General features: G+C 38.8%; 1 protein-coding gene across 2 annotated transcripts; it reads left to right on the forward strand.

The window, feature by feature from the left end:
• The first annotated feature begins 1363 nt into the window (after nt 1-1363).
• Nucleotides 1364-21323, forward strand: SLC40A1 (solute carrier family 40 member 1). Of its 2 annotated transcripts, XM_057503779.1 has the most exons (9): nt 1364-1709; nt 2171-2238; nt 6633-6682; nt 8734-8893; nt 11020-11135; nt 12193-12319; nt 16976-17221; nt 17992-18648; nt 19720-21323. In XM_057503779.1, the coding sequence occupies exons 1-9, from the start codon at nt 1702-1704 to the stop codon at nt 20031-20033; spliced, it is 1746 nt and encodes a 581-aa protein (XP_057359762.1). In that variant the 5' UTR covers nt 1364-1701; the 3' UTR covers nt 20034-21323. The 2 variants fall into 2 exon arrangements, with proteins under 2 accessions (XP_057359762.1, XP_036737644.2); XM_036881749.2 differs by lacking the exon at nt 6633-6682.
• The last annotated feature ends 1779 nt before the right edge of the window (nt 21324-23102 follow it).

Below are 23102 nucleotides of genomic sequence, written 5' to 3' on the forward strand. Positions count from 1 at the left end.
GAAAGGACTTGAAAAGAAAAAAGCATTAAAAACAGTATAGCTAAACTGTAAATCTCCTATCTGTGTCCTCCAGACCACATCCCAACGAATCCAGCTGCACCCCACCCAGCAGACTTGGGGCTCCTGATTGAGAGTCCAGATACAGGGCATATATTCATCTGATTCTCCCTTCACTACTGGGTGTTAGTCCAGCTTGTGCTCAGGGTGTGGAATCTAGTTGGAGTTTCAATGTGTAGGATCTACTCCTGGGGTTTTGGCAAGACTGAGAAGGGTAAGGTAACTTGCAGGCAATGGGGACTGATAGGCCAAAGGGTTTCAGACACGGCGGCGGAGTGGGGATTGTAGAAAACTCATGGAAGGCTTAAGTCTGGTGTTGAGTCATTCACCTGCTGCTTCAGGAGGCCACCGAATGGCTGTATCGGGACAAGGTCAAACCCAGGGACACAACTGGGATAACCGGTATTCCTGGTAAACTGCCATTCAGACACTTGGGTATTTGGAGAGGTGGGGAAGGGACACGCGGGTGGGGGTGAGGGCGAGAGGGGGTGTTGAGGGAGGAGGCAGGATGGTGAAGGGAAATGCTAGGGCAACTTCCTCCTGGCTGCAGCTCCAGGAGGCATTTGGAGACCGGAGTTCTGGGTTGGGGGTGGGTCCCTCACTGGCCGCGGGTCTTGACCTTTCCAAGCTTCCATTTACTCCCTCAAGAGGCCTCGACTCTGATCTCTGTGGCCCTCCTGCCCTTTGATTCTGGTTCTTTTGAGGGAGGCTCTGCTTTGCAGTCTTGGGAAGAAAAGATATTCTCTGCTGCAGGCAGGCCGGAATAGGAAGGTCAGGAAAGCAGCCTCTGTGACACGGATTGTATTTATTTAGACACCTATATTAAAAATTATTTTGTTTCTAAAAAAAAAAAGACCCTTTTCCCCGAGTCCGGTCTGGAACCTTGCACCGCGCCCGTGCGGGGCCTGCCCTCTCTCCGGAACGGCCAGGTGGCCTGTGCGAGGCGCTTCCCTTCCCCGCTGCTTTGCGCGCAGCCTTTCCCTGCAGGCGCCGCACCGCCGCCGCCTTCCCCGCCGCCCCGCGGCCTTCCCGAGCTCCCTGCCGGCTTCCCAGGGGGTGGGAAAGCCGGCGAGTGGAGCTCGCTAGGCGAAGGGCGCTCAGCTTGTTGGTGGGCCGCCCGCGCCCCGGGCGGTGACTCCTCCTGGGAAGGGCGTGGGGGGCGCCGCCGCGCAGGGCTGGAGGGCGCCTGGCCTCGCGGGGCTGGGACGCCCGGGGGGCCCGGCCAGGGAGGGGGCGGCTCCGAGCCGGCGGCGGGAGCGAGCTCCGCCTCCGGCCTGTATAAGAGCTGAGTCCGGCAGCGCCCCGGCGGCGTGTGTGGCGGCACAGGGTTCCCGACTCGGATCGGAAGGCCTGCTGAGCGCACCCCCCGCCCGCTTCCATAAGGCTTTGCCTTTCCAACTTCAGCTACAGTGTTAGCTAAGTTTGGAAAGAAGACCAAAAGAAGACCCCGGGCCCTTTCTCTTTTGTTCTTCGCCGTAGTAGTTGTTGGGGTCTTTGGGCACAAGGGTCCTGGGTTTTCCTCGGTGCTCTCTTCAGTTCCTTGCACTCCTGTTAACAAGCACCTCAGCAGAAGCGGCGACAGAAGAGCAAGCGGGGGGCGCCTGGTGTCATGACCAGGGCAAGAAATCAAAACGGCCGGGGAGGATGTTGGGGTGAGTTGACCCAACGCGTGCGGTGGGCGGTGGACGCCAGGAGCTCCACGCAGGTTCGGGAGCAACGCAGCTCGGAATGCTTTGGAGCTCCTTTGACTCATATTTCAATAAGGGCTGAGGGAGAAAGGAATTTGAAGGTGTGGGAAAAGGGGTTTGCACGCAGACAAGGATGGAGTAGACTGGGCAGTTTCGACTGCCTGTTTCAAGAATGTTGAAACAGGAGCTTTTCTTCACTGTATGCGAAGTTATGCGGTTATTGACCAAGAGGTCATGCTGTGTTTAAGTGTGTGGTATTAAGTAAACATCGATTCCTAGGTAATTCAATAAATTGTGCATGGTATTTCCCACAAAGTAGTTTTTACTAATCATGTTTAGTAAGAGCAAATGAATAAGCAATCCAAGCTCAGCTCACTTAAGGGAGGAAATATGCTTTTTATCTTGCCCCCCATGTGTCTTTGCAGAATCCTTAACCAGCTACCTGACCTCTGCAAAATTCCTCCTCTACCTTGGTCATTCTCTATCGACTTGGGTAAGTGAGAATATACAGTAATTCTTACAACATGCTTGCACAATTTCTTGTTTCCTTTCATTCGAGCCAGTTGTAGTAAGCCATCTTCCAGTTTTGTCATACAGCTGCACAAATCAACTGTTCAAATATACATGCTTTAATGAAAAAGTTATTTTCACCAAAGTTATTTTCCCAGAGATGTTAGTAAATGCTATTTAAGTATCAGGTTATCATACTTTATGTAGAATGACAACTATCCAAACGCAGGATTAACAAAGACAGGAATATTTGCATTGTTTGTGAATTGTACTTTGCATTAATAGGCTGAGTAAATGGTAATATCTGCTACTAATAATGGATGAATGTCTCATATACTTTCTATTATTTCACACTGTAAGATATTTCTCTTATTTCCTATGTTAAAATTTTAAGTTCCACCGTCTTGCATTGTGAAAATACTGTAGAATAGTGGAGTGCTGTTCACTGACTTATTTAGGCTAAAAATTGCATTCTACAGTTAATTTAAATATAATTTACCTGAAGAGCAAATGGCTGTGTGATGAAAATTCTCGTCTTTAAAAATGTTATCTGTAGGTTGATCTATGTGATCATACAGATCTAGGTGATCTCAGACTATCTTAAAAACCATCATCATCATCCAATGAAAATCAGCAACTGATTCATAATTCTCCTGACTACCAATGTGATTTTGGAAGCATCCCAGTGTTTCTATGGGCCTGGGTTTTTTCATCAACCTGCACTCCCCCAAAAAAGAATAGCCCCCAAAGCATGCTGAATGTGTGTTTAATTACTGATGGTTAGAATCTTTAAAATTAGCAATTCTTCTTATTGTTTAAAAGCAATAAATTTGAATCTATTCTATTCATGCCTCATATGTGATACTTGATTAAAAAGAACCATGAGTAAGAAGAAAGAATTTTGAGGCTATATTTTATGAAGGTTGTTTTTTTTTTTAACTGGAAACTTCTATTGAATCTTCCTTAAGACATGAATGTAAACTACTGTATGAGGAAATCTGTACCCATGGCCTTGGGAAATTATTAAGCTAGTTTATCAGCTCTTTAAGAAATAACAGTTCAAAGATGACTTTTTAAAAAGGACAGCTCCTGTCCCCCTACAGCTTAGACAGAGATGACTCTGCAAATACATGTAAACAAAGTTTGTTTCATTTCTAACAGCTGATGATTCTAAGTAGAAATCTCATGAAACTACCCTTAATCTAAACCAATAGTTTGTTCTTCCAATTTAATCCAGTAAATGTTTAAAAAACCCACTAATAGGTGATGGAGATAGTGTCTGAAATTGTCATCTTGAGGTCTGGATCTGTCTCTTAAGGGAAGAAGGTGCCTCTCTTTCAAATACTGATCAAGTTTAAGGTTTATGTGACCTTTTGTTATTAGGTTGGGAGGTCACATTTGCCAAAAGAGTAGAACCTGTGGTTGCTTCAGGAGGATTTTTTGTCATGTTTATGAAAAGTCCCACAAGAAAAATGACAGGTGCTTACCCCAATCTTACAGTAAGTTGAGCAAAGAAAGTTCTTGGGGGATAGCTGGATTTTTAAAAACTCCGGTAACTACAACCATATAAGGTTTAGTGGATTTTTTCTTCTTATTGCAAAGGACTGCAAAAGAGGAATGCTCTAACTCTAGATAATTCTACCTTTTGAATTTTGCCTCCTGTTTGACACCCTGCCTGATTTTATTACAACAAAATATGTGTTTATGTATATATATATATGTATGTGTACATATTTGTCTACGCATTCCCCTGCCAACTCTGCCAACTCATGGTTTCCTGGACACTGAATATAGAGATGTTTACATCTGTGTGGGACTGAATGCTTTTTATTTCTGACTTCATTTCTATCTGCCAGGGGATCCATACATTTTACTCCTACTATCAGAATACAAAATATTGTAAAAAATATATCCTGTTATCATGTCACTTACAGTGTAATTTAGTATCAGCTTTAAAAAATATATCTTATCACAAAAAGGTAACTAACAGTGTAAGGTAGTGAAAAAGGGTGGCCAGTTGTTTTTATCTTATGTCATTATCCTGTGGACCTTCTCTATGTATACTCCAGATGTCTGCATGGCTCCAGCCCTTCTTTCCTTCATTTCTCTCCTCCTAGAAGTCTAACTGCTTCCTCCTGCTCCACCCTACTTTATTTTTCCTCATAACATTTATACCACCTGACCTATTCTGGATTTGTGTTTGGTCTCTGCTCATTAGGATGCAAGCTGCATGAAAACATGCACCCTGATTTTAGTGCACTGCTGAATTTCTAGTGCCTACAATAGCAGTGGGTACATAGAAGCCTCTCAGTAAGTATTAAGTGGATTAATGACTGTGATCATTCATTTACAGATATTCAGTTGGCCTTAGGCTCTCAGTCCACTGGGGGCAGATGGACATGTAAACAAATCATCATAGTGTGGTGGCAGCATGAGGGAGTGCAGGAAATGGGCGTAAAGAAGGAAGGGGTGGGTTTGAGATTACACTTGGTTAGCATGTACTGAAACTTTACATGATTCTAGGGCTTTGTGAGAATAGAATAGAATCCATGGCTTCTTAAAGCCTAAGCCCTTTGGAAATTAGGGTAACGGTAGCAATTTTATTCCTCTCCATCAAGGAGGTGGCATGCCATCCAGGGATAAGGAAAAGAGAAAACTTTAATTCAGTAGCACTTGTTTTCATGGCCTGCTTTAGAGGAATCTAAAACATACTTTTTTGGAAAAGAGATAACAGTGAAAAAACAAAGAAGCAATAGTAGTAGAATAGTAGCCCTTATTCTTTATGTTAAGAAAGAAGAAATTCATTCATGGAGGCAACCTATCATTTGGGGCCTTTACGTGTTTTTATTTTTACCTTGGGAGCGATTCAGAGAAATGGAGATTAGAATCAAGTACCTCCACTCTCTTCATTTCATTTTTTTGTAATCAAATCTAAATTTGTTTCTCATGTTAAAGATTAAGAAAACAGCTTATTTTGTTGTTGGCATCTTTACCTTAATATATAGACTTGTCTTTTTACTGGTTTCAAACAAATTGTGTATCATACATTAAAAAAAATTTTGGTATCATTAATATACAATCACATGAGCAACATTGTGGCTACTAGATTCCCCCCATTATTAAGTCCCCACCACATACCCCATTACAGTCACTGTCCATCAGCATAGTAAGATGCCATAGAGTCACTACTTGTCTTCTCTGTGCTATACTGCTTTCCCTGTGCCCCCCACTACATTGTGTGTGCTAATCATAATGCCCCTTATTCCCCTTCTCCCTCCCTTCTCATCCACCCTCTCCTGCCCTTTCCCTTTGGCAACTGTTAGTCCATTCTTGGGTTCTGTGAGTCTGCTGCTGTTTTGTTCCTTCAGTTTTTGCTTTGTTATTATGCTCCACAAACGAGTGAAATCATTTGGTACTTGTCTTTCTCCGCCTGGCTTATTTCACTGAGCATAATACCCTCCAGCTCCATCCATGTTGTTGCAAATGGTAGGATTTGTTTTCTCTTATGGCTGAATAGTATTCCATTGTGTATATGTACCACATCTTCTTTATCTGTTCATCTACTGATGGACACTTAGGTTGCTTCCATTTCTTGGCTATTGTAAATAGTGCTGTGATAAACATAATGGTGCATATGTCTTTTTGAAACAGGGATACTGCATTCTTAAATTCCTAGGAGTGGAATTCCCAGGTCAAATGTTATTTCTATTTGTAGTTTTTTGAGGAACCTCCATACTGCTTTCCACAATGGTTGAACTAATTTACATTCCCACCAGCAGTGTGCAAGGGTTCCCCTCTCTCTGCAGCCTTGCCAGCATTTGTTGTTCCTAGTCTTTTCTATGTTGGCCAACTTAACTGGTGTGAGGTGATATCTCATTGTGGTTTTAATTTGCATTTCTCTGATAATTAGCGATCTGGAGCATCTTTTCATGTGCCTGTTGGCCATCTGAATTTCTTCTTTGGAGAAGTGTCTGTTCATATCCTCCGCCCATTTTTTAATAGGGTTATTTGCTTTTTGGGTGTTGAGGTGTGTGAGTTCTTCATATATTTTGGATGTTAACCCCTTGTTGGATGTGTCATTTACAAATATATTCTCCCATACTGTAGGATGCCTTTTTCTTCTGCTGATGGTGTCCTTTGCTGTACAGAAGCTTTTTAGCTTGATGTAGTCCCATTTGTTCATTTTTTATTTTGTTTCCCTTGCCCAAGAAGATGCATTTAGGAAAAAGTTGCTCATGTTTATATTTAAGAGATTTTTGCCTATGTTTTCTTCTAAGAGTTTTATGGTATCATGACTTACATTCAAGTCTTTGAATTTTGAGTTTACTTTTGTGTATGGGGTTAGATAATAATCCAGTTTCATTCTCTTGCATGTAGCTCTCCAGTTTTGTCAACACCAGTTATTGAAGAGGCTGTCATTTCTCCATGTATGTCCATGGCTCCTTTAACACATATTAATTGACTATATATGCTTGGGTTTATATCTGGGCTCTCTAGTCTGTTCCATTGGTCTATGGGTCTGTTCTTGTGCCAGTACCAAATTGTCTTGATTACTGTGGCTTTGTAGCAGAGCTCAAAGTTGGGGAGCTTAAACCCCCCCACTTTATTCTTCCTTCTCAGGATTACTTTGGCTATTCTGGGTCCCATACATTTTTAATCATTTAGTACAATGGCATTTAAAACTTAAACAATTCCTATTTCATGTAAGTAAGAAAACTATTATCAAAGCAAACTTTAAAAAAAGCTGTCTCAGAAATACTCATTATGTTGTTGATTAATCCTCAAAATTTTTGAGCATTCATGGATCAAATGTAATGTACAAGAGCAATATACTTAATAAATCAGTCTAGGGTTTTGCTACTTATTCTATATTTATTCATTCACAACTGGGACCCATTGCATGTCCACTCCTTTGTTGATTCCAGTTATTTATTGTGTATCTACTCTAGGCCAAGCACTGTGCTGAAGGTTAAGCATGCAGAAAGTTCTAGAGTTCATATTCCAGACTATCAATTGAGAATCAGTCTTTAAAACATGGTGTTTCCATGGCTTCCGATGTTTGTTTTAATGTTAACTTGACCACATCCATTTCATTCACCAAGGCCCTTTTCATATATTAATTTTGAATAGTGGTTTTAAATTATGTTCATAATCTTCTATACCAAAGTTCTTTACTTGGCGCATTGACATCTTGGGCTGAATAATTCTTTGTTGTTGGGAACTGTCCTATGTTTTGTAGATGCCAGTAGTACCCCCAGTGCCCTACAGTTGTGACAACCCAAAACAGCACTAGACATTGTCAGATGATCGCTGGAAAGTTAAATCACCCTCACTTGAGAAATACTGGACTGCATGAATTTTACTGTAAATTATGGCTATTGTATACATGCATCAGTGTAAGTTTTGAATGTAGAAGATTGTTGCCTTGGCTTTAATAAATTTTTTAAAAAGTGCTTTGACAAAGCAGAATAATACTTTGTTCCTGATACATTAAATTTATCAAGAAGATGTTAAGGGACTTTAGAAAGAACTAGGAGTATAGTACTCCTACTGGATTGACCACATAGGGTCAAATCCAGAAAGAGCTTATTTTGCATGGGAATTTAGCTTCCTATAGTGATTTCCAGGGATGAGTTATGATAGAATATTGTTGTCCTATATTATGTTAACACAGAAGTCAGAGATGGAGCCTAAAATCTTATAATATGGGCCATTATAAATGTATTACACATCAATTTACCCAACTTATTTAAAAGTCTGTTATCCCACATTTTGCAGTAATGAATTCCAAATTCCTTATGTACTCTGAAGTGAATAAATAAGTAGTTTTGTCCATTTTCAAAATCCATCAGTATTAAAATATTAAAATAACTACATGCCTATGCATTTATTTTTGACATCTTCATTCTTGTAGTGCCTGAATTTGGCCATTTTAATTCCATCTTTCTGATTGCCTTACTGTTTTATGATGTTGAAATTTATTTGTGAAATATACTGTAGATTGTTAGGGGTAAGAGAAATGTTAGAGATCATATCATCCAGTTTTATCATTTTACAAATTGAGAAACTGGCTTTTTCTTGACATTCAAGGCATACTAATGTTTATGAACAATCCAGTAGTTTCATTCCGGTTCAGTAGCAAACTACTTAATGCTTCTCAAATCAGGTAGGTCAGTTCCAGGCCCAGGTAGAAACCTGACACAAAAGAGAAGAGGTTTTGTCTCAAAAAACCCTGTTGGGTCTGGAAACTGTAATTTGTTTTCTAGAATGATAAGGCATACGTGCTTTTCATTAATATCATTGTGCCAGGATGAACAGTTTTAACACCTGACCAGTATTCATTCCATAGAGGAATTGTTGACTTTGAAAATTTCATGGTGTAACTGGAAGCTTTTGATAAGAAAGCAACTTCCTGAGTATAACTGACTAGAAACTAAAAATATTTCATTGAAACATTTTCTCTTTTCTTCTAATTTAGGGTGATCGGATGTGGCACTTTGCAGTGTCTGTGTTCCTGGTAGAGCTCTATGGAAACAGCCTCCTCTTGACTGCAGTCTATGGGCTGGTCGTGGCAGGGTCTGTTCTGCTCCTAGGAGCCATCATTGGCGACTGGGTGGATAAGAATGCCAGACTTAAAGGTAAGTGGCGTTAGAGCTGATGACTTAGTTATTCATGTGACAGGTGCCTGAGCTGGCGAGAGACCCACTATGTGTCTGTGCTCCACACCTGAGTGAGGGAGGTCCTGGGGCTTCTGCACAGAGTTGGGATGCCAAGATATTGAGCTTATAGATTTAATTCCGGATGTTAATGATTAACACCATAGCAGTATCCTGGGAACCATGTTAAACATTAGAAGTTTACTTAACTCTGGCATCCTCTCTGTGATTTGCACCAGTGTCCACTTAGTGTGATGGTTTTGGGACAGCTTTAACGCCAGTCCTTTGGGTTACTGTGCTTCATATAGAAGTGTACTTAGGGGACTTGAAAGCCATAGATTTAGGGAGAATAGCTGAGTCTGGATCACAGGGAACTGAATTATGTTTTTGAGGGAAAAAGAAGTGATAGCATATTGACATCTAGTGCATTAATACAGAAATCATTCAGTTTTATATACGAAAGGGAGAAAGCAATCGAGCAATTCAGTAATTTGGAATTTAAGGACAATGTGAATAATAATTCAGGGCAAAGTTTTCCTGAATTGCTCAGTTGATAATGCCAAGACCAGGCCATGTCTCTCTTAGACATCGGGGAAGGATTGAGCTAGCAGTTTTTCTCAGTACAGGATGATTGCCTCTGGATAGATAGCAACTGGATTATCAAATTCTAGGACTTATGCTATTAATAAAGTGATTGAAATAGACATTTGCCTGTTTTGGGAACCAAATGAGAACCAAAACACATATAGAGAAAGTTTTGCATCCTAGAAAAAATTCCTGGTTATTTACATCACTATACATAGGAACATAGGAATATTATACGTAGAGACCTTTAACCTTATGGTTGTTGACTATTGAAATCACAGGTTAGGAAAGAATGTAGAGTTGAATAAAGAAGAGTGTGGTGGGATAGCAATCTCCTACTTAGCCCTTGTAATCAACTTATATGTCGTCCTCCAGGAAAATGGTCTCTGATGCCTCTAGGCTGAGTTGGCCATTTCTCCTTCTGCCCCCAGAACGCTTTGTTAATTCCTCTGTTATTGCATAATTATCTCTTCACAAGTCTATCCTTCCTCTGGTCTGTGGGGTTCTGAAAGCTAAGAACCTCAGTCAGTGGATATTTAATCATTGTACAGTGAATGAATGAGTGATATGTTGAGATTTTATTTCAAACTAATTTCAGAAAGCAGTTTATTTTGTCTTGAGGCTTTGATAAGACCTTATTAAGCCAGAATGAGCTTTACTGTCCTTGAATAGAAGAGCTTTAATTATACCTTTCATGTAAAACTCTGTTTTTCAGAGTGCTTTTATTAGTATTTTTTTTGACAATCATAATGGCCTCCTAAAGTAAGGAAGGCAGATATGTTTTATCATCCTCACCTTATAGATACAGACAATAGAGACATTTAGTATCCTGTTCAAGATAATCTACCCTAGTGAGTGGCAGAGAAAAGACTACAAAGTGTCCTAACCTGACCTACCTGCCTATTCTGACTCCAGGACTTCATCTACATGAGTACCTCATGCTAAGAAAGTTGGCATTTCCTGGGAGGGAAGGTGAAGCTTAGAATTTCATAGCAATGGCAAATAGCATTATTATGCCAAAAGAAACACACTGCTGCTTTATTCCTGACAAATTTTTACATGTCTTTCCTATTTATCCACAGCATCTTATCAGATGCAGCCTTCTATGTAAGAGACTTGAGGATCCCATGACCTCTTCCTTAACCTCCTCCATAACCTACTACATGCTCTTATTTTAGCTTAAGTAACAAAAGAACAGAGAGATGGATCTAGTCTGTGTAATATAGTTATGTTTATGATGGCAAACTTTCAAGAGAATAAACTAAATGAAAATATGGCCATTATGAAAGGCTTCAACTAACAGAAAAAATGGTGGGTATTTCATCATTCTGTCTGCAAGTTTTACTGGTCTTGTGTGACCTGCTGGATCCTACTGGAAATAGTTGATTCAGGATTTACTTCAGGAGAGTTTTTTTCTTAAAATAATTTGCAGATACGCTGTGTAGTAGAACAAGGATGTGTGGTTAAAAGCAGCTCTACCGAGATGTTTTGTATAGTGAACACTTTGTTCCTCCCTCCAACAGTGGCCCGGACTTCACTGGTGGTACAGAATGTTTCTGTCATCCTGTGTGGCATCATCTTGATGATGGTTTTTTTGCATAAAAACGAGCTTCTGACCCTTTACCATGGATGGGTTCTTGTAAGTTCTCAATGATATTCTTGATGGCAGAAATTTGCACATCTGGTCGTGATAAAAGAGATGAAAACCTTTTGAGGCTAGAGAGTGTTTTTTTGCGAATGGGACCTTTTAATATTGATCTCTGTGTCTACTGTAATATCCCCTACAATTTTTGTTATGTTTTGTTCTTGTTTTTTTTGCCCCTAACAGGCTCTCATTAACTTTTGTTTGAGTTTAAGTTCCATCCTATTGGTTTATTTCCTATTTTTTATGGCATTTCTAAGAGTTTATTATATAGTCCTGTTGTTTGTTAGTTTCAGCTTGTTAGAATTAACCTGTAATTTGTTCACACCGTATAAGAAATGTTGTCTATATATATGTAAATTAGTCATGCTTGTGTTTCTCCAATAATAATCGGTATTTTTGTTTGGGGACATGGACTAAGTAACTTGTCACACTATGATTTTATGATAGCTTGATGGAAAAGAGGAGAGAGATGGGGTGTGGTAGAACACAATGGACTTGATGTCACTATTGAATCTTCTTTTATATATTTGGATTGATATTGTAGAGTTTCAAAGGCAGGAAGAACATTAGAAATCTTCTAGCCTATTCCCTTCATTTTGTTGATGAAAAAACCTAAGACACAGTAATGTTAGTTGATTGTCCATTGTCCTGCAACTAAAAAGTGTCAGAACTCTGACTTAAATACAGGTGTTCTTGGTCCTACTTTAATTTTTTTCCTGAAGGGGAGATACTTGTAGGGGAAAGTAAAACTACCCCTGTGTTAACATTTTATGAGCTCTGCAGTATGAATGTGCATATAACTATTATAATTTTTGTATTATGTGTACTACAGATGATACAGATTAGAAAGGTATTATGCTGTTTGACCTGACTACTGGTATTGTTTCATGTCTACAAAGTAAAATGATTTCTTATGGTTTTATGAAATGAAATCAGAATAAAAATTCTATTATTATGCCAGCAAAGACCATTTTAAACTGCATTGTACAGTGAGGTAGGGGAAGTGTGGTAAACTGAAATTTTAACTAAATTGTCCCCTGTAATTCCTTAGACTTCCTGCTATATCTTGATCATCACTATTGCAAATATTGCAAATTTGGCCAGTACCGCCACTACAATCACTATCCAAAGGGACTGGATTGTTGTCGTTGCAGGAGAAGACAGAAGCAAATTAGCAGGTGATCTGTTTTTCTTCTTTCGTCTAATATATTAGGAGTCACTTCAAATCAGTGCTAATAAATGAGGCTCAAGCCTTTTTTTTTTTTCTGGGTATTTTTTTTAAGAAGACTAAATTGAAAGCATGGTCTTTTTCTTACCACATTATCAATCTCAGTGCAGAGTTATCTCACTGTTAGGGAGTGAATTCATAGGATAATGTACTTCTTTTTTATTCTATGGAAACCTGGCAAATGGAAGAACATTTCTTTTGAGCTCTTTCTTTTAAATTCTGTTCATGGTTTTTAAATATTTACTTAATACTTGGGACAGTGAGTGTCTGACACAGGATTTTATCAGTCATACTATGGATATTATTGCCAGTACTTAGTGGTCATGCTATAGATATTATTCTTCTCCAAACCAAATAGAAACAACTCAATTCTAGGAGAGACTCTAGAAGTCAATTCCTTAAACTTTGAGGTTATAATCTGTAACTTTTACTACATTACATATGATGTAATATAATTGCTCTTACAAATACTAAAGAGTGAGAGGGCAGAGTGTAGTTTTAAAGAAGCTTACAATCTTGGTTGTCCGTTGGAAACATACAAGAGGCCCCAAAAAGACTGAAGAATGCTTATAAGGCAACATGTCCTATTGCATCAATGATACTTGGGCTCAGAATACCCTACTCACTCAGTATTCCCTGCCCTCCCTTACACAGACACAAACTGGATTGATAACTACACAGGCTAAAGGAGGAAGGGTACACCTATCTACACATCAGAGAAGCTGAATCAGCTCTGCTGGTCATTGAGATAATGGGTATCACAAACACATTGCCCAACCATCCTGACAGACAAGAAAACCATTCTTGATGACTTAAATGGCTTATCCCATGACACAGGAAGCAAGATTAGGTGCTGGGGTCAGCAAGCAACTTTGACTGGACCGTGTGGTTGAAAAAAAAAGACAGAAAGTCGGTGGTTAGAGAAAGAGAACAAAATCTGTGGAAGGTCTAAAAGAAAAGGATTTGCTTAAGTCATCACTTTGTGGTAGCAGAATTATAATTGAGACAGAAATACCACAGGGATTTGAGAGGATGGTATATGCATATGGTAAATTTAGCACTTAGGAATCTACTGCAGGAAATTCTCTCTGGAGCTCAATAGTGATTCTTACTGATTTTTCTTCCTGGATCATTTACTAATAGGAAATAATCCCCTATTTCTTTTCTATCACATTGAACTGTAAGATAAGGCTTTGCCCTTTTTTTGTGTTTAGTTCCTTTCTTTTCTAAAGGTACTATTTTGAGTAGGTAGTTTGTGTCCATGTTTAAAATTCAAAGGGTACAAAAGAATATGTTTTGAAAATAGATTACATATTATATCTGTTGGCATATATTTTGGGGAAAGTTGGATTTTAAAATTATTTTTTCTTACATGAATTTCTTAACTCATTTTGACTCTGAAGTCTGCACAGTTTGTAAAAAAAGTCTTTAATTTGGTCTAAATACATACTTAAATAAATAATAAAACAAAGATGCATATAATTTTGTGGGATCTTTCTGACTATAAAGTGATGTCCCAGAACAACAGAAATATGACTGGCCATTTCTCTCTGTCTTTTCTAATATTTGGAATTACTGCAAAGCAGAAGAATCTAGGCCAACCAGTCTATTTACTAACTTTCTGAAGTTTCTCAAGTTTAAGAAAGGAAGTAAGCTGCCTGCTGAACTCTTGTCTCTGTGAGTTAGCTTTTAGTACGTGGTGCTCTTTCACATCAGCCAGCAGCCTCATGAAGGAAAATATTCATGCTGTCTCTCCTCAAGTTTTGATGTCAGCATTTTGTTAAAAAATTAAAAACCCTGCTTCCAAACAGGATATAGAAAATTCTTTAGTTCTGAGGGTCAATAAAGGGCTAACCATGGATTTTTGGTTCCATTTTTTCAATAAGGCAGACTTACTGAACAGACAAAAAGGAGGCGGCTAAAGGAAAAATAGAAGAGAGAAGTGAAAAAGTACACATTGAGGGGACTCTGGCTGCTGCCTTGGGCATCTCCAAGGCTGGGTCACTATACGCTGATGCACCTACTACAGTCAGGAGTGGTTTTTATTTATGTAAGCTGATTTTTAAGGTTGTTGCCAAAAATTGTTAGAAACCCTAGCCAGAGACTGGACAGGGATGGCTGCCCGTGTGTGTGTGTGTGTGTGTGTGTGTGTGTGTCTCTGAGTAGATTTTAAAGCTGGCAATTGTATCACAGGAGAAATTTTCTCTGTAAGGTTAAAAAGTTTTAGAATTTCAGTGGCATCAGGCCAAAATATAAATAGCTGTTACCATGTAATTTAGACAGCTTAGAGAAAAAAACAGTATCTTTACTATTTTTCCACATAAATACTGTTAATCTGTTAATCAATTTGTCCAGAGACGATTTAGTGTTTTATTAAAGCATTCCCTTGAGCCATGACCCTAAGCCTGTCAAGTCTGTTTGAAACTCACTTCCTTTTCCCAGACTTTTTATTCCATCTGTTGTTTTATTTCCTTTCCTATTTCCTTTGTTAATCACTCATTATTTATAGCTTCTGAGGTGTTTTTTGTCCACCATTCTAAAGAAATACCTGTTGGTCAGTTTGATCAGGTATGGCAGATGAATTTCTTGTTTGAACTCTATTGACTAAAAATTGATTTCGCATTTAAGGTAGACAAACCTGCTGGCTGCTATTTGCTCAGTAAATCTGTTTTTTATTATTATTCTGTGAGATATAATATACCCTTTAAAATAGCAAGTAGTTATTTAATGTCATATTCTTTGTCACAGCTGTGGCTGAAAATAGTTGAATTGGGATTAAATGGGCACACATTTATGTGTTTGCAAAGAATAAATACAAATTTTTAAAAAGGATATGTTTGCATACTCAGAAGACTGATTCTCCTTTAGCCTGTTACTAGTAAAATGATTAGGCCTTTTTAAAGATTATTATTTAATTCGTTCTTCTTCAGAAAAATAAAAGCTGTTTCTGATACATTATACATAAACATTATTAACTTCCTAAGTTTGATATAAAACAGAAATTGGTGGCTTTAAGAAGCTTCATAAGCATATGTAAACAGATAGTGAATGTGTAACAAATCATTTTAACTAAATTAATGTTCTGGGGCTTTCAGATCCAAGTGTATATTTTCAGTAATACTTGATTTTTAGAATAAAATTATTGAGTTATTTGTATATGTTAGTATATGAATAGGAAACTTCATGATGATGGCGTCTCCCCTGCCAGGTCTTAGTTGGGGGCAGGGAGAAGCCAGTGAAGCCTCTGTAAAAATGGTCACGTGTAAGATCAATGAAAACTGCCTTTGCCTCTCAAGTGAAAGGTGAAATGTGTCAAAGTTCTCCTGTTATATAACCATTATACACTCATAGGACTAGCTGGAAGGTAATTGAGAACCAGAAAAAACTAAAGCAGGAATAAAGGTGATTTTCTGTTAATATACCTATTAGTCACATACTGCTTTTCCTTTAAAGTGCCCCACATGATTGATAAGGACTTGCCTCATTACTTTGCACTCTACTTTGTGAGATAGAGAATGAGAAAGTAGGTCATATTCTTGACTTCCTCTGCTTTATTCGTCTTGTTCTCTACTCTGACTCAGCTATATGTTCCCATGCTCGTACCCTAGACCATGTCACCACCACTAAAGCCTCCCTTTCCAGAATCTCATTCTTAGGCATCAGGTCTTGAACGACCACCTGCTAGATGAGGAGATGCCACCTTCCAGCTTGCTCCTCTGGGATCCGGTCTGCAACAATCCTCCAGCTGGTCGGCACCCACGCGTCATTCGTTACACTTCCTTTTCTTTGTCTCTGTCTCCCTTTCTTACCCAATTAAAATTCCAAGGTCAGTCATTGGAGCACAGGACTGCTTCCTAGCACATACTCTCAGCTCACTTGGCCTCTTCTTCTTTTGTCACTCTCCTTTTATAAGATCTTGGTCAAATGCAACTCTCCACAGTGGGGAAAAACACACGGCCTTGCTCTCTGTCCTCATTCCCACCGGTCCCAGTGGGCCCGGTGATGTTGCCAGATGATCCATTCTGTTTTCTCTGGCCCCTTCCTTCTCCCACTTCCCTAAAGGACTATTTCTCACTTGCTCTTTTCTCCTCAGACATTAATTACCTTCTCTCCCACCCTCACTTTCAGTGACTACACTGTACTTTGTTATGTTACCGAGAACATGGAAGAAATGAGAACTGCCATTTGCTCTCACCATCACAGTGCTCTTGTTGCTTTATTATCTTTTCTCATGGAAATGTAAACTCCATGGGACAGAAAAATATATTTTTCATTTTCTTTTTAGTACCAGAATGGTGCCTAGCTCATAATAGACATTTAATAAATGTTTGTTGAAAAAAGAATGAATGTAGAGGCACTACTGTTTTCATTTTAAAAGCTGATGTTAAACTAAATTATGTAATCTCAAGGGAATCACAATATTTGTGGCAAATTTAATGTGACTTGGTCCAAACAACAAATGATATCCTAACAAAATGGTTTGTTCTGAGAGTGCTTTTAGAACTTTATATTTTAGGAATCTATGCTCTTTGTTTATGAATTTGTGTTATGTAAGTGGACAGTCTCTCTTTGCACACTTATCTGCCCCTTGCATCTACCTTTATAGATATGAATGCTACAATACGAAGGATTGACCAGCTAACCAACATCTTAGCCCCCATGGCTGTCGGCCAGATCATGACATTTGGTTCTGCAGTAATTGGCTGTGGTTTCATTTCGGGATGGAATTTGGTGTCCATGTGTGTAGAGTACTTTCTGCTCTGGAAGGTCTATCAGAAAACACCTGCTCTTGCTGTGAAAGCTGCTCTTAAAGTAGAGGAAGCTGAATTGAAACAGCTGAATTTACACAAAGGTAAACTCAACACAATGATCAATCCTTTTATTCTGATATTCAGACCTTATATGTTGGTGAAGACCAAAACTATTTAGAGTTTTTATCAGGTTTATTAGCACGGAAGGCCTGCATGAGATTAAATGTATCACTTTGGTGCTTGAGTCAAAACCCAGGCTTGTGAGGGTCTGAGGAACAACTCTGGATTTAACCTCAGGGGATAGGAATGGGACCCCTGGCTGTTTCCCTTAATGTGAGCAGTAGACACACAGGGGCAGTTGCTTAAGGATGGCTGAACGAGTTGAGCCATAGGAATGGAAAGAACAGTAGGGAAAAAGAGAATTCCTAGGATTCTATAAAGAGGGGAGTTACATGGCCATTTATAGGACAATGGAAGGGAGTGAAGACGTGAAGGTGGGCATTTCTCAAGAAGAGAAGAGTAAGTTGGGCTTCCAGGTAAATGAAATCTTAACAGGACTCCAAAGAATAAGATGCCGTGTTTACCCTGACAATTGTTATATTTTTATCTTATAGGTTTGCCTGCTATTTACTTTGGTGGGAATATAATTTCTAAGGTGGGGGTGGTAATCAATAATATTTTGTTTGTTTAATATAAATGCTACTTGGAGATTGTTCCCTGGCTGGAATTCTTAGATATGTAAAAGAAAGTGCGTATCATAAGTAGCCAAGGATACCCATGGGGAGGGAAGGAGGAAAAAAAGTACTGAGTAAGATAATTGGCTTTTTTCCCTGTGCCCTTTCCCCCAAATAATGAAGTCGTTTGTTTACAGAAACTGAGCCAAAATCCCTGGAGGGAACTCATTTAATGGGTGAGAAAGACACTAACATCCGTGAGCTCGAACATGAGCAGGAGCCAAGCTGCGCCTCCCAGATGGCCGAGCCCTTCCGCACCTTCCGAGATGGATGGGTCTCCTATTACAACCAGTCGGTGTTTCTGGCAGGCATGGGTCTTGCTTTCCTCTATATGACAGTCCTGGGCTTTGACTGCATCACCACTGGGTACGCCTACACTCAGGGGCTGAGCGGGTCTGTCCTCAGTATTTTGATGGGAGCATCAGCCATAACTGGAATAATGGGAACTGTGGCTTTTACTTGGCTGCGTAAAAAGTGTGGCTTGGTTCGCACTGGTGTGATCTCAGGATTTGCCCAGCTTTCCTGTTTGATCCTGTGTGTGATCTCCGTTTTCATGCCTGGAAGCCCTTTGGACTTGTCTATTTCTCCTTTTGAAGATATCTATTCTAGGTTCATTCAAGCAGAGCCACTGTCCACAATTACACCTACAAACGTCCCTGACATCATCTCTGCAACTGAAATGCACAGGTCAAATGGGTCTACTTCCGCTAACATTGTCCCAGAGATGAGCCCCAAATCTGTGCCCATAATCTCTGTCAGTCTGCTGTTCGCAGGTGTCATTGCTGCTAGAATCGGTAAGGCATCTCTCCATGTATTGATGAACTAAAGTGTCCTTGAATGTTAATTTAAGCAAAATCTACTATCTTTGTATAATCCAGTATAATCCAGTCTTTATGGAATTTTTACTTTATAGCTTAAAAAATTGCATATATGTGTGTATGTATGTACATATACTTTCTTAAAACATGGTTAGGGCTTGAAATTTTTTTCTAAATATCTTAAGTGTTACTCTTTTATGTAATTTAATTTTTTAAAAAGCTGTAATGATTATGTTATTTAGTAATTTATAGAGTCTTTATAGCTCTACTGAAAGGACTATAATTTAGAGGCTATTTCTCTAGGACAAGGTGACAAAATGTTTTTGGTTAAAAAAATGAAAGACATGGTTGTTGGAAGAAAAACATCCTTCAGAGTTTCTCTTTAGCTAATGTGTATTTTTTGTCCACTTTGCCAAACAAATGGATATTATAGCTCTTCAAGGAAACACAATGTAAGAACTTCATACAAAGCAAACCTTAAGTAATCATTAATAGAACTCTGATGAATTATCTCTGCCTGAATTCATTCTTGAAATGAAACCGTATTTATCTTGTGATACAAAGCAGTTCACTAATTTGTCAAAGACATTAATATCCAAGCAAGACAGTTTTATTGTAGGGGCTTTGGAACCCAAGCAGTAAATGTAATGATGGTTTAAAGTTTCCTTACACTCCAACCATAACGATATATTGGGTCCACTCATATTAAGCTTTAAAAATATTAGTACTTATGATAGGATTTAGTGTGTCTCTGATTTCTGTCCTGCTTTTATAATATGAATAATCATAGAAAAACAGAATTACAAAGTTTGTAGACTAGACTTATTTTTGTCTGTAAAAGCATTTCTTGGAACCACTAACAACCCAGTGTTTATTAATGAAAAATAATTATCTAAGGTAAGGCTATGGTGTGTGTATATATATATATAAAATGACTTTAATAGCATGAAATTGTATGTCTTGCACATGTCAACAGATTTTTAAACTGTAAATCTAAAATGTAAAGCTTTAAATTAAAATTCAGTCTTAAATATTTTTTTGTTATAGGTCTTTGGTCCTTTGATTTAACTGTGACACAATTGCTGCAAGAGAATGTCATTGAATCTGAAAGAGGCATTATAAATGGTGTACAGAACTCCATGAACTACCTTCTTGACCTTCTGCATTTTATCATGGTCATCCTGGCCCCGAATCCTGAAGCTTTCGGCCTACTTGTATTGATTTCAGTCTCCTTTGTGGCAATGGGTCATATCATGTATTTCCGATATGCCCAGAAAACTTTGGGCAGCCAGCTTTTTGTCTGTGGTTGTAATGAAAAAGAAGTTACGAATGAAAATCAAACTAATACATCTGTTGTGTAAGACACTTTAACTGTTGCTGTCCCTGTTACTAGATTATATAGAGTGCACGTGCTTATTCTGTACCTCGGAATTCCAATAAACGGCTGGGTGTTTCTCTCTGGTTTTACCACAGCTATACCTTGAGGGCTAAAAGCTATTTAGGAAACCTAAGTCAGCAGAAGTAATTTCCCTTACATGGAAGGATAGGAAAAGAAAAACTCAGTTTAAATATGGAGACTAAAATGGTAATTCTAATTTTCCCTATTTTATCATGAGTAGGTAAAATTTTACATGGAAGAATGGTTAGTCATGTGAATTAAGTTGTTAATTGGCAGATATTTATTATCCGTATGCAAATTCAGGTAGGACAGTTTTTCCTAAAACTTACTCTTATTCAAGCCCAGCTAATTTACTTCTTTTTTTGGTATCTTACTCTTGGTTATATTATAAAAACAAATAAATTCTGCTCCAAGTATGAGGATTAAAGTTTGATAACCAGTATTATCCTTATTGATCCTATTCATCTTAAGGGATTTACATGTATGTACAAAAATGAAATGCTTAACTGGAATTCTCTAATATAGGGCTTATGGTTTAACTTTAGAGAGCACCTTTGTATTTTTATTATTAGATGGCACAAAATCATGTATTAAGCATATGTAACACTTCATAAAATAGCTATCATGTAAGCTGCACATAGAAGCAAAGCTGTAGATTCATAGGACAGTGAATGCATAAGGACTTCAAATATGCCAATAGTTTGGCCATAGAAACTAGAAGCTAAAAGTCACACACAAGGGCAAGATCTGAGCTTAACTCATGCCACTGTTGTTAACGATCTCTTTCTTAGAATATGAGGGAGTCATCTTTCAGCCTGGTAAGTTAAACATAGAAAGCAAGCCCATATTTGGAAAGGTTTTATTTTATAAATCATTTGATTTACTTTAAACATGCTCCAGTAGAGCATTTTACTTCTACTGTTTTGTACCCAGGAGTTATTTTTACATATTGTAGAGCAAGACTGTTTGCTCATAAATGTATCCCTTTCAAATGTCTCCGAGAAGAATGGAGAGGGGAAAAAACACTTTTGTATATATTTTTAAAAACTGTTTTACAAGTCATTTTGCCACATGCCAGTACCAACTTTGCCTTAACTGTTTATGCACTTTTACGGAGACTGCAATACGTCGCTATGAGCACTTTCTTTATCCCTGAGGTTTAATCTTCTTTCTGTAGTATGACAAAATGATTTGCTATGTTGTAAAAATCTTTGTAAAATATTTCTATATAAAAACATTTTTAAAATCTTGATTTCTTTTTGCTGAATTGTGTTCCCCATTTATTTAATAATTGCTTTTGTTACAGAATATCTGTTTTTCGGATAATGTATTTTTTTCTCTTTAATAGTACTGATTTTTAGTGTTATCTCCATGCATATGTATAGTTTATGATGACTTGGATAAATGTGTGGTAAACATGAGGTCCAGTACCTCATCCTTTGACTTTGAAGAAGTCACATCAAACTGAGTTCAGGTTTCTCTTCAAATTGGAGATGATACTATAAAACCCTACCTACCTCACAACTTCCTTGATCAAGTCAAATTAATTAACTCTTGTGGAGGCACTTTGTGGATGAAGTGGTATTATTACTGGAAATTGGACCTAATTAATGATAGAGAGTTAAAGATATACTCTGCTAATAGTCAAGAGAGAGTGGAGCCACATTCTGTATATGGCAAACATTTACTGAAGACTTCATCTGTACCCCAACTGATGGGCCCTTGAATGCAGATTTAACTAAGACATGGTTAGTCAGAGGCCCTTTTTCTTTCCCTTAAAGGTGGGAGCTTAAGAATTTTTGGCATCATCCCCCTAGCTACTGATCTGCTCTTGATGTTTGAACAGGCAGTAGATGCCTCTGTTCAGTTTGGGCTGCTGTCTTGACCAGGTCATTGGCTCCCTCCCACAGGGGTGGGCTGGGGTTAGAGTTTTGCTCTGAGTGTTTGTAGCTGTAATTGAAGGTCTGTGACCTTGTGAAATGAATAGACCCATCTTATAGCAAAGGAGTCTCAGCTCTTGCTAATATGGGCATTTTGCCAAATTGTGGGCCTAGCGAGAGAGGCCTGTGTAGGAGGAAGGAGCACGGAGCTGGAGGGCTAACAGGAATTTTTACAGCTGCCTCCCTTATCTTTGCAGAGTGCCCTTCAGAGCACTGCAGAGAAGGGAAGTGGAGAAGAATCCCTGCTGGGCTGGCAGCCTTTGCTGTTTACTGCCCAGGGCATAGAAGTAGGGCAGGGGTAGGGGCCCGGGATGTGGGCCTGTGGGCGTGTTTCTAAACTGGGACAAACCTCAATACTTACAGGGTAATTAGGTAATATAAATGAATGAAGTGTAGTAGATATAGAAAAATAGTCTTTCCTTTAACTTGTAATAGTATTTCATGAAAGTATCACTTAGTTTGTTCCCACTTAAAAACAAATTATTTTTTTTTTCATGCTTTACTCGATTCCATGCAAGCTTCTTATTGTGGTTAGTAAGTTGGCTCAACACAGACATCCTTTGTGTATTAAACAGAGGGAAACCATTTTCATTTCCATAAAGAAATATGCCTATGCCCATTTTTTTTTCTTGAAACACCTGGTTTGCTCGATAGGCCTTTCAGTGCCACCACTCCTCTCCCACCCCTCTCAAAAAAAGGAAAGAAGTGGGTATAAGAAATTCTTCCCTGTGTACCATCAGACAAAAAGCAATGCAAGAGGAGTGCAAAGCAAAGCATGGCAGCAGGGCATGCAAGTGCTGGTGGGAGGTGACGGTGTGGTAGGGCTGTGGAGAGAGAGCTGGGAGAGCTGGCGAGCACTCAGGCTAACGGGGCAGCTGGGAGCACTCCCACTCCACTCCGCTGCCACTCAGCAATGTGGGCCCTGTGCTATCACGGCCTTTGATCTTTCAAGAGAAGCTGGGAATCTGGAGTTCTGCATAAAATCTCCAAATTCTTAAATACTGGCAACCAATGTGAAAATGATTGTTTTTCTAGCCAAACAGAATGTACTTCTTGGCTACCTATGAGCCACCATGGGCTGCCATTTTTTG

This window comes from Manis pentadactyla, chromosome 6, assembly GCF_030020395.1.
Source record: "Manis pentadactyla isolate mManPen7 chromosome 6, mManPen7.hap1, whole genome shotgun sequence".
In the NCBI taxonomy this organism is placed as follows: Eukaryota; Metazoa; Chordata; class Mammalia; order Pholidota; family Manidae; genus Manis; species Manis pentadactyla.

What these genes read in the sequence shown, in the direction of transcription:
- SLC40A1 (XM_057503779.1), top strand. An exon ending in AGAGGCTGTCATTTCTCCAT is followed by an intron (nt 6,683 to 8,733) that starts GTATGTCCATGG and finishes CTTCTAATTTAG; the next exon opens with GGTGATCGGATGTGGCACTT. An exon ending in TGTCATTGCTGCTAGAATCG is followed by an intron (nt 18,649 to 19,719) that starts GTAAGGCATCTC and finishes TTTTTGTTATAG; the next exon opens with GTCTTTGGTCCTTTGATTTA.